The 12,249-nt window shown below is 44.2% G+C and overlaps 1 protein-coding gene across 1 annotated transcript; it reads left to right on the top strand.

The window, feature by feature from the left end:
- Window positions 1-10,167: 10,167 nt before the first annotated feature.
- On the top strand, window positions 10,168-11,922 carry LOC128724734 (leucine-rich repeat-containing protein 15-like). The gene is made up of 2 exons (XM_053818456.1): window positions 10,168-10,193; window positions 10,322-11,922. The coding sequence occupies exons 1-2, from the start codon at window positions 10,168-10,170 to the stop codon at window positions 11,769-11,771; spliced, it is 1,476 nt and encodes a 491-aa protein (XP_053674431.1). The 3' UTR covers window positions 11,772-11,922.
- The last annotated feature ends 327 nt before the right edge of the window (window positions 11,923-12,249 follow it).

The following is a 12,249-nucleotide window of genomic DNA, read 5'->3' as shown; positions in this document are numbered from 1 at the left end:
TCATCGCCCTGGTCGTTCCCCGTCGTGTCCTTGATTGTTCACATATTCCCCCGTTTGTAGGCGTGTAATCGTTGCCGTTATTGCATTCGTTCACTTTCGTGCTAGTATGGAAGTCAGTTGCGATCAGTTGCGGCTTGTTGGTAAAAGTGGAAAAATGAAGCGAGGAAAGAGCGAGAATGAATGAAGAATCGCTGATCGGTTTGGAGGCAAGAAAATGAGATGCAAAAGCAAAAGATAAGCATAAATCTCCGCATCTGCACCAGCGGGAGATGGACGCCAAAAAAACGAAAAGCTCGTTATCTTCGCGTGCACTCATGCTTGAACACAAGCAGCAGCAGCAGCAGGAGTAAAAAAATGAGCGAAAAATGTGCAAACAAAAGGAAAAAAAAGTATTTCATCCTTCAGTAGAGACCGCGCTAGGTTAGACAAAAATGACATGTGTTCAGTAGGTATTTGTAACGTTAAGTACCATTAGCATTTTTAAGCATTTCGTTTACGATGTAGGAAAAGTTCGTTCATTTGTGTTTTTTTTTTTAATTCTTGCGCCCTTCCCCCATAACGGTTCATTACGTTTTTACTTGAGTTGAGTTATTTCCCCCGCCCTTTGTTTTAACATGTTTAGCGTAAGTTTTAAGTTGTGTTTTATTTTGCTCTTATCTGTTTCATTGTTAATAGTTCATTTGTGTTTAATTGTTTGTTTCTTGTGACTCGCGACGATTAACGCGCGTACGGCCAACCACAGCGTCGTTGCCGGCTCGGGAAGCTTTTCTTCCCGATGCCGGTGGCCGGAGAAATGAGTATTTTCTAGTGTTGCTGATTGCTAGCTTTCACGCTTTAGATTTAGTTTTATCGACGCATTTCAACGTAACGGCTGACGATCGTTATCGCAGCACCGTTAGTTATCATGTCGCATTTGTATGCTTCCAACTTTTTATCACATTTTCTTTTATCGAAACCATGTTTTTTTTTTAAATACGCTACGTTAGGATAGGTAATATGTTTTTTGTGTTAAGTTCTCGAGGCCATCACTGGTAAGGGTATGATTTTAGGAAATTAGTATTTTAAACGTTCTTACACTCATGGTTTAACAAAAAACCCCACACCGTTAGTGACGTTACGTGTAAGACAAATTTCATATACCGATATTTTTTGTTAGTGCAATTGCTTCATAGCGAAAAGCAAAACAGAAAGATGTGCACCTTGCGAGGGGGAGGAAAAGAAACACACACACACACAAACAATCACTCATACAGACACACCCAGACACGATTAATGAAACGACATCACTGCCAACACAGAAGATACCGTAGCCAAGTGCAACTGCGTGACTTTACAAAACGTGCAGGGAGAGAAAACGTAAAACATAGTGCAAACGAAATTCTCGATAAAACAAAACAAACTTCACGAAACCATCCCGATTCCGCGACGATGCATTTGTGGAGGCATGAAAGGACACTCCAAGGATTCTGCTTCCCCCATATCGCGATTGAGTGTGATTGAGCAATCGCTGGGAAAATACACCCGTACTCTAATCCCCACGTTCGAACAGGAACGATTTGTGTGGCATTTTGAAAGCGAATTGTACCATTTCCATTTATTTCTCTAGCTCTCGCTCGCGTCGAATTAGTGTGTGCTTGCGCTGGCTATATCGCACGTGCGTATTTTAGTATTACTAGCGCCATGTCTGTCTCTCGTAGCTTCGCACAACTAGATGGCATTTAAATTCAATCCAGGGAGTTTGTTTTCAATGATAGTACGAATAATTAGGCGCACCCAGTCCCGAGAGCCGTTGTATTTTTGTTTTCATCAGGAGATTAAGGAGCAGCAAACTAAAACCCCACTTTTTATACATCCAACTTATAGCGAATATGTGAGATATCTACCCGAATATATGGTTGTACCCTCGTCTTGCCTCGTTTGATCGCGTGCAGGCATGATTTACTCATCTAGGTCTGTTAGGAGAGCTGCATGGCAGCGAATACAGGCACGATAGAAATATACATGCAGTATTTATATCTTCCCATCTCTTTCCCATTTTCTCTCTCTCTCTTTTTCGCTCTGTCTCTTTCTCTCTTTCTTCTATTTATATCTATTATTCTAGCTGATTGTTCATGTTTTAAAAAACTCTTAGCAAAATTGTATTATCCCTTCGTCAAAAGGCCACATGCGGATGCTCAAACGTAGGCACCAGTTTTAAACTAGCATCATTCATCGCTCTCTCTCTCCCCAAAATGTTAGTAACTTTAGAGCATTTGATTTTCATTTTGTATCGATTATTAATTGAACACCTACATCATCGACCGGGAGGGGGCATATACGGCACTCTCAAGGAATGTGATCTCTGGATGCCGCGTGAGGCGGACGCCTCCGTAAAGAAAAGTACATCCCACAATAATAAGAACCATTTGGACAGTATGATATAACGGAGTACATTGGCTTAGCTAAAATTTGAAAGTGATCGAAAAGTGAGTGAAAACTTGCGAGTTTGGCAAGCAACTAACGTAATAAGAGGTGGAAAGAGGTGGAGCGAAATTATGCAAAACAAAAAAGTAAACTTAAACCTAAACAACACTACGCTAAACAAATAGAAAGTAAATCCATTTTTGTACACGAGCAGAGAGAAAGATAGAGCAGGAGAGAGATGAAAATGGGGGCGAAAAATTTAACAGAAAAAAAACATACACATAAGAAAGCGAGGAGGTTCATACGTACGGGTGATAAAGCCCATTTTTAGATCAAAACATTAGAATAATTCCGGCTAGTAAGCAATGGAGCCATGCAGGAAAAAAGCGTATCCAACGTAAGGTAGATTTAGCGAACGATCACCGCTGGAGAGCAGAACGTAGCAAAAAGAAAACAAAATTCACACAAAACTCATTACCCATTAGCGAGATCGTGGTGGGAGCAAACATTAGAAGAAGAAAAAAAAACACCCCACACACTCATAACCTGCAACCGCCGCAAACGAGAGGAAAAAAAACAGTGAAAAAAATGTGTCAAAAATAGTATTAATCAAAGACTGGATAAATTTTTAACGTGTATTTTAAACGAGCGGATATAAACCCAAAACTAAAAACTAAAACTAACTAACTAAAGCGCAGAATGGCCAGGCGTCGTCGTGGAGAGCCACAATCTAAGGACGTAATGGCTGGGAACGGAAGGCATTGAAAGCGGGGATTGTTCTAGAAGGTAGGGGCGTTTTTCGAGAAGCAGTTTCGGTAGCACATCATTGTGGTGTCAGTGTAAACACGTAGGACAATAGGGCAGAGGGCACCGTTTCCGTTGGGTCACCGTCGTTCGGTCGGTTTTGCGTGATGCTTTCCGTTGCGAAGCGTAACTGCGGATTGTACATTTTTATTACACGTTCCATTGTGTTTTTCTTCTCTCGCTTTTCTCTCTGTCTCTTTTTCTTTCGTTCTTTTTCTCTCTCTCTCACTCTCACTCTCTTCTCTAATTGTTGTTTGAGCAATAAACGACGAAACTCGATCATCAGGATTAAAATCAAACGTAGCGATCAAGAAAGTGGCAAGAAAAGAACAGAGAAGAACGCAAGTACTACCGTTTAGCTTAGATCAAAATGTGACGGGAAAAATCAAAACCCTGAGAGTATTTCCAGGTCGCCAGGTGATGTCGATAGTATTAGAGCCGGGATTAGTGTAGCTTCGAATGGGCAAAAAAAAAGAAGGAAGAAGATACCCCGGCAGGCAGAGTGTAGTTTAGATAAGATTGAATATTATATATATATATTATATATATACATATAAATGGATATATATTTTTTAAACACATTTTTTTCCCCGACAAACAGTAGTGAAACAGAAAACACGGAGAAAGTCGTTGCGATCAGTGGAAAAAGATAGGAAAACAAACACAAACAAAAAAAAACAAAACATACAAAAGCACAAATAGAAGAGATAGCAAACAAACAAACAAAAAACCATTCACCAAACACACTACGAACGAGAGATGGAAACAAAAAAGTGAGCCAAATTTGAACCATTTTCCCTTAACACAAAAGTATCAGCAATCGATTCAAACGCTTTAATATGCGCCACAAAACCGTTGATTGATTTTCATGAGGAAAGTACTCGCTAGAGCTGAGCACGAATTAGGCTCCACCAGTCTCGAAATTCGTTCAAGCTTTCCCTTTTTGTTTCGGCAAGACATACATCGAATCGTATGTGATGGGATCACTGCGACAAAAAAATATAATCACCCAAACAATCCGGCAAACGAACAGCAACAAGAGGAACTAACAAACCCCAAAACACAGCTCAGCAATACGATGCGCAGCCAAACTTACAGCTAGTACAACCAAATCGACCCCGCAACGGTGTATTTTTGTACCATAAAGCAGGGTGTTGCGCTTGATCGTTTAGGGTGCGATCAAGCGATCATCTGGACCCCGGTGCCACGGGAATCGATACGGTGTAAAATCAAGCCGGTGCTCAAACACGCTCAAATGGCTGATCGAACAAAGTTTACAGTGAGAAAGCCCGCTGATCTGATCACGAACAACGCAACGGTGAGATTTAACAGGCAAATACAATAAAAAAAAAACCCCTGAAGGAACGAATTTTATACGGTAACAGACTCTTTGAGCGCACGTTTGTCATGGCGCCCTACTGGAGACCTGCTCCACTTTTTTTGTGGGAAGAATGATCGCGATCTTCGGTGCCCCGATCACCGCCTCCTTACGGAGAGTTTGTGCGGAGGGGTTTTGTGCACATTTCGAAACATTATACAGTAATCTGGGAAAGCGCACTATCATTAGCATCGATAGAAGAAATCGATAAAACAGAAAAAGAGCGAGATAAAAAGAGAAAGAGAGAGAGAGAGAGAGAGAAAGTGAAAGAAGGAAAATGGATAGAATGAAAGCAGTACACACATGCGGGAAGGAAGTGAAAACAAAATTATGTAGATAATTCAACACTTTACGCATACTTTGGGCTTGTTCAACAACGATTCGTTAAAAACCAATCGTTATATTCGTGTCGCTTGATATTAAACAAAACGAAGCAAAAATTATTAACGGAAATAACCTGTTCAAAACAAGAGAATGTTTCCCCCATTTTCTGACACCTTGAAATCATATCAGTTGTGATGTGTGATGGACGATGTTTCGATTGTTTGGATCGTTATGTTTCGATGTAGTTTACACTAGGAACCACTCTTTCGACTATCCCCTACTCTGTTCCATGTGACATTGTGTTTACGTTTGTTTGATAAAGCTTAACGGTGTTTAGATGAGTCCTTAACTTCGAATTCAAATGAACATGAAAGTTATCTAAATTTCGAAGCGCGACGAGGGCGGCCTATGATTGTTGAACGGATAGTGTTTTGCTGGATTTACGATATCTTACATGTGTGTGTGTGTGCATCGCCTGCATTCCAGCGCGATAATAGTGTGTTTTTCATTCCATTTTCTTGGGTTTCCTCGATCTGTACAAAAACAAAATGCTAGCAAAATTTAATCTACCCCTTTAATGACGTTTGACAAACAAAAAAGGTGAAAAAAAACCAACTGCACGATATAATCGCCACACCGCCATACATTTAACCGCGCATAGGTTCTACCGTTCGATTAGCTGGAGTATGATTCGTTTCGCCGTGGAATTAGGGAAACGAAAACAAAAACCAAAAGAAATGTATGTGTGTGTCGCTTGTTGCGAATGCGTTCCGTTCCATTGCCATTCTGTATTTGCCTCGGTTGCGTTCGGCTTCTTGTGCGTTCATGATTTGCGCGGCGATCGATGCAGCAGCTAGTTGCTGTGTTCCGCTTTCGTCCGTGCGCAGGGTAAGAAAAGGCGGAATCTGGAAATAGGGCGAAAATCTAGCCGTCGAAGAAAACAAACACACAGGCACACAGAACTCCTACAGACGAAATCAAACCGTGTAAATAGTAGCAACAAGTGAGAGGTAATGCACGCAAAAAAAAAAAAAGAAACAGAGAAAAGAAACGTAAAACTGCAAGGATTTAAAGTATAAAAAGGAACGCAAGAACGGGCAAGCGAAAAAAACATACGACGGTGTAGCTAAAGCAAATAAGTAACCGTAAGTAAATAAGTGATATTTTCAAGTAGTTTGCGAAATCTAATATAAATTGGTCGAAAGTTAGAAAGAAGAAAGCGCACACTAGTGAATAAGAATGGAAAATGAGCAAGAGAGATGGAAAAGAAGGAAAGCGAGAACGGAAGAAAAAGTGGTACGGTCGCAGGAGGTACCGTACGCATGGTGCGTTTTGATTGTAAGATGATGTAATATGTACAGATGATAAAATAGGAAACATTCCCCACCCTGGCATATTTGTATGTATGTATGTATGGGTGTGCGTGTGCGTGCGTGTGTTCGCCAGCGACACCTTGGCATAGGTGTGCTAAGGCGTGCGTGGTGTACCGTAGGTTTGTAGTAAATGCGAACGCGTGTTGCAAACTAATGTAAAACTAAATCAAACGATGGAAAACAGAAACAAATAGAGAGAAAGTGGAAGAGGTAGAGAGAGAGAGAGAGAGAGAGAGAGATTGAGAGAGAAAACGAACAGAACACTAGCCGGAGAAAGTGGCAAAATCGAAACTAGACTCAAACGAGAGTGCGATTAGTAGCAAGAAAGAAGAGTAAAGAGAACGAAAGTGCAGAGTTAAAGAAAGAATGCGAGAGTGTAATGGAAGCTATTTTTTATGAAAGTTTATAACTGTAATTTTGTCTATAGTTGATATAGTAGTGTAAATGCAGGTGTAAGGATTCCAAGGACGAACAAAAAAATACACACAGACACGAATCAACAACATACACACACACACAGCCAGACACATTTAATCGCCCTGCGGGGGTTGATTTTAAACAAAGAAAAAGCGCAAAAAGAGTATCCAGTCTACCAAAACAAAAAAAAACAAAGCAAAAAACAAAAGAATAGAAGGACATGTAAAAGCAAGATCAAAGTCACCCAAGCACCTCGCCTGCTTGGTTGAGTGTGTTGCTTCGAGACCGTGGGTGAAAATTAACAGGAGCTCAAAGCAGGCGTGTGTGAAGGCGATCGAAGGCGAGAGCACGATTTGTACAGTAATAAACGCGAACGCCACTTTTGGGGCTGGCAGAGCCGAAAGGCGTAGGTCCCATTTTCCGGACCATTTTGCTAATTGCTCTCAAAAAGAAGAAGAAGAAGAAGAAAAGAAGGCGAAGAAAAGCGAACAACAGTACCCCTGCACCAAACCGCGCACAACCATCATCGACGTCATCGTCACCATCATCGTTCGTTATCGGTTTATCAACCAATAATAATTGCAAACATCTCGCGCTAGCGCCGCTTGTTAACTGATTATTGAGTGTGTACACAATTATAGTAAGATAGTAGTTCGGCAAAGGTTGTAAAGCTTCAAGCGTATAAGATCGGTATATTGTATGCAGTAAGTGCTCGGTTCGTTATGTCACAGTTGCCATGTGTTTTTTGACTATTTGAAAATGCTATATTACCATTTGCCGGGGTGGTGGGCGCGTACCCCCAACCCGGAGTATTAATTGATATTGTATGACAGGACGACACTGATAAGGATACAAACCAGAAGAGCAAGCAAAACGCGAGAGCAAAAGAGAGAGAGAGAAAGAGTGAGAGCGAGAGAGAGATCATTTGAAGAACGGAACGCGCGAAAACACTCGAAGTTTAGTAAATTTAAGATGCAACGTGTTAGTAAATGTTTAATCAAATCCACCTTACCCCATCCTGGCTTTCTCTCTTACTCTATCTCTCTCTCTCTTTCTCTCTTTCTCTCTTACACACACATACCCCACATCCATCACCGTCCCCAGCAAATTCACCAAATCGTTCCGAGAGCGCCAGCGCCACTTTTCCAGCATTTATATATATATTGAAAAATTCTATTCTTGACGTGTTTCTTAAATGCGTGTACGTGGGTGTGCATTTACCCGTGTGCATAAGCATGTGTGTGTGTGTGTGGATGTGGAAAATTCCACCATCCTCGTCGAATTTTCCCCTTTTTTTCAGTGCATCTGCGAGTGGCCATCGGCTTAGTATGGCTTAGTGTTTCTTGTTGTTTGAGAGCATAAAATGCGTTTCGATGCAGGACGAAGGATAACGGAGGGGCTGCTCTGATAACTATTTCCATTCCAACCTCCGAAGAAAACAAAAAACATTCACACCGACTCACACACACACGCTCATGCACACGGGCAAAGGTGCGCGGTTGAACTTTTTCCGTCTCCATCCGGAGCTTGAATGTATCCGTTTCATATCGCGCGCGATTTTAGGGTATTATTATCTTTGAGCTGAAACAGTGTTTAAATTATTCGTATCTTTAAGGGCTTTTAATAATAATTATGAAACACAAAAAAATGGATTTCATCACGCGCTACAAAATGCAAAGAGAGTGCAGGGGAACGATAAAGAAAAAAAAAGGAATACACACAACACACACACGAACGAACGAACGCACAAACCACAGAACAGGAGAGAAAAAAAAGAAATGGCTAGAACACAAAAAAAAACATGGATTAGTAGCGTTTCTTTGCTTGTGTCTAATCAAAATTAACAAAAACAAAAAGACAAACGGATGGAGCAGAGTCGAAGCAGCAAAAGTCCCCCCATTTTGTTCCGCACTCATCGATCGAAAATGGGAGGGTGTTTGGGGGTAGGTGGAGGCGCCTGGTGAGCTTGTTAATAGTGGAAAACCAGCATTACGTTGGTGGAAGACTTTGCCAAGCAGCTCTTTAGCAGCTTGCTGGGAAAATATCCTCGTGCTAGATCGCCAACTCCCTACGGGGATGTCTTTGCAGTACGCCAGGACTCGAGAAGGATGCGCTGGTTGGGTCGATGTGTTAGAAACATTTTTTTTCTGTTAATAAAAAAACGTGACACGGCCATCGTGCCATCGTCATTCAACCCCCACTCATCCGGCCCACTCGTTCGTGCACCAGCTGTTCGGTTTTGGGCCCGTTTTTTCCATCCGAGCTAGGTTCATGTCACGCTTCCCAACATTCACGATCATATACATTGTGCTGGTGCGTCAGGAAAACCTGGCCACGATCGCGAAACAGATCGCTTGCAAAAGAGCGATACCCGTTTTTTTTTTTTCGGTAATGTCGGCTTTTAACGTTTGATTCGTTCCACCGCAAGAGGCGAGGGTGCCAAAACCTGCAATCATTTTTCATCCCTGCGCCGGGGTCAAGAACCGAATCAGCAGCCACCGGCCTTCCCAAACCACAGTGTGTGGGGGTGAACACAAAAAAAAAAACATAAACAAGTAGGTGCTAAAACGCAGCACCCGACGGCTGGCGGATGGAGCATTTTATTGTCGAGTTAGACGAATAGAAAGTGGGGTACGGGGGGAAAAAAAGGAAAAAATCACAAAACCACCCCCCACCCGTTGGCCATCTCTTCCGTTGGCGGTTTTGGGTGGGTAAGGGACGAGAAGATTCCGGCGGGTGCAAGGTGGAAAAAGGATCCGAACCGAATCTGAGTTGGCTCACCCAAAGAAGCAAGTAAAAAGTAAGGAAAAAAGGGAGGAAAAGCTGCAGCAGAAAGCGTACCGTTTGGTAGAACACGTGTGCAATGTGGAAATGGCAGGCGAAGCGCAGAGAAAAAAAAAACAAAAGAAAGAAGAAAACACACGGCACAACAAGAACAACAAACCACACAGAAGAAGAAGAAGAAGAAAGGAAGAAAAAAGAGGAATTGTAGCTTATAAACTCTGCTATGTGCATATTAAGTTTAAGAATGAAAAAGAAAAATAAACGTACGTTCCTGTTACAAAAATGTAATGCACCCAAGCGGCGTGCGGGGTTTCTTTAAGGGTTGAGAAAACACACACACCCATTCGGGTGGGGGTTTTGATTCGGGACCGGAGCAGTTGATTGGGTGGTTGAAGTCCCTCAGCGTTATCACCCCGCTCGATGTGGTGTTGCTGCTTTCAACGGGCGGACACAACCACGCTACAACTCACGAACGCGCGGCGACATGTGTGTGCGAATTAGAGCAGAATCTCGCGTGTACACTGTCTTCGGTGGCTGCCAGCTGCACAGCCGGGCGCGTTCCGGAAACGCTAACGCTGATAAGCGCGACGCAGCGATCCCCAGCGGTTCTCGCGCGGCACAACTCCGCGGATGCAGCGGCTGTCAAAAACTCGCGCGAAATGACAGATCGCAGCAGGCGCAGAGATGAGCTCCCGCTGGTGGTACATTTGGTGAGTAGTGTTTGCGAGTTGCTATCCAAGCAGGCTGGCTGGCTTGCTGTCGGCTTTTTTTCGAGTGCAGCTTTTGTTCGTTGTTTGATTTGTTTTTTGGTGCTTTTTGTTTTCCCTCACCCGCACAGGTTGCGGATCGTGCTGGTGGTATGGTGGCCGACGGTGGCAAGCGGCCGGCGGGAAGCAAAGTTCAACTGCACGCTGACGGCGAACTACTACGACTGCCTGTTCCGGGACGTGATCATCCGGAGTGAACCCGAAGCGGACGGTGTGTTTTTCGGCGTGCAAAACTTCAACGACACGAGCATCGCGTTCCGGGACTCCTCGATGGTGGTGCTGCCGAAGAAGATCTTCGAGACGTTCCCAGCGATTCAGTACCTCTCGAGTGACGGATGCCACATCCAGCGGTTGCTTGGGGGAACGTTCGCGAACGCGCAGCGTCTGCAGGAGCTGCATCTGTACGATAACCGGCTCACGCGGTTGGCCAATTTCGTGTTCAACGGTGCGCTACAGCTGGAGATCCTCTCGCTGTACAACAACACGATCCGCGAGCTGGAAGAGCACGCCTTCGATGGCCTCGGACACCTGCGGTTGCTGTACATGGACGAGAACCGGCTCGAGCGGTTACCGGACGGTGTGTTTTCGGGTCTGGAAGAGCTGCAGATTCTCGAGCTGCAGCACAACCGCATCAAGGAGATCACGGACGATCAGTTCGTGCTGTGTCCGATGTTGCGTGAGCTCAACCTAAGCGCAAATATGGTCAGCACGTTCAACATGACGCAGCTGCAGCTGCTAAACAAGCTCGAAACGCTGGACGTGGCACGGAACTACCTCGACGAGGTGTTCGTGACGAAGTACGTGCGCACGCTAAACGCCCAGGAGAACCAGATCAGCCGCATCCTGATGGATCAGGGCGATTTTTTCCAGCTCGCGCACCTCAACCTTTCGCGCAACAGCATCGCAAACATCAACAACATCTTCAAGTTTCGCAACCTGATCGAGCTGGACGTGTCGTACAACGAGCTGGTGACGCTCGATTTCGTCATCTTCGCGTTCATGAAGAACCTGCGGGACATCAAGCTGAACAACAACCGGCTGTGGGTGCTGGACAATGGCATCCCGTCGCCGGCAAAGTCACTGCGCACGCTTAACCTCGCCCACAACAAGTTCCTGTACCTGGATCTGGCCGTGCTCGACACGTTTCCGGCGCTCGAGTACATCTACCTGCACGGGAACGATCTGATCGACATGCAGATCGAGGAGATCGAGCAAAACTTCCCCTACCTGACGCTTATCTCCTGCGACAACAACGATTGGGACTGCATCAATCTGATGCACATCGTGACGCTGCTCGAGCGGGCGTACGTGAAGTGGTCGAGCGGGAACCGGAACTGCACGCGCCCGGAACAGCATCGGTACATTTGCTGCACGTCGGCGGAGCATCACCTGCGCGAGAAGATCGTACGGTTGACGCGCGAGATCTACCGTTCGCGCAAGATGATCAAGCAGCTGATCATGGAGAATGCGGAGCTGCGCAGTGAGGTCGAGATGCAGTATCTGCCGAGTGATGGGGCGTAGGTGCGGGGCGGATCAAGTTTTCCCGGTGGAAATGACGTAAAGCTGGCAGGCGCGTAGCGGCGTTGTGTGAAAAAAAAATGCGCTTTTCTTTCTGCGGGGACACAAACAAACACGCGCGTGTTGTGAGTGTGAAGAAAATTGTAACCTGTTGAAGCTGTTTGTTGCTAAATGAAATAAAGATATGTTCCGAAAAGCTCCCTAATTATGCTCCCCAAAAAGCTACCAATGTTATATTAGGATGTTTTATCGCTTTCATTATGTAAATTGTATCGCTTTGTAATTTTGTGCTACGATATTTGTTGTCTACGATACGTTTTTTGATGCAAAATAAAGATGAAATTATGCTGCAAAAAGCTACTAATGTATATATCACGATGCTTTTATAGCTTTTATGAGAAATGTATATATCACACGCCGGAAAAACAAGTACGTTTGGCCGTAGAATTGCAACCTGTGTTGTTTGTTGCTCCCGAATAAA

This window comes from Anopheles nili, chromosome 3, assembly GCF_943737925.1.
Source record: "Anopheles nili chromosome 3, idAnoNiliSN_F5_01, whole genome shotgun sequence".
NCBI classification, from domain to species: Eukaryota; Metazoa; Arthropoda; class Insecta; order Diptera; family Culicidae; genus Anopheles; species Anopheles nili.
The sequence above is the reverse complement of the archived record's forward strand: the minus strand, read 5'-3'. Positions and strand labels throughout refer to the sequence as shown.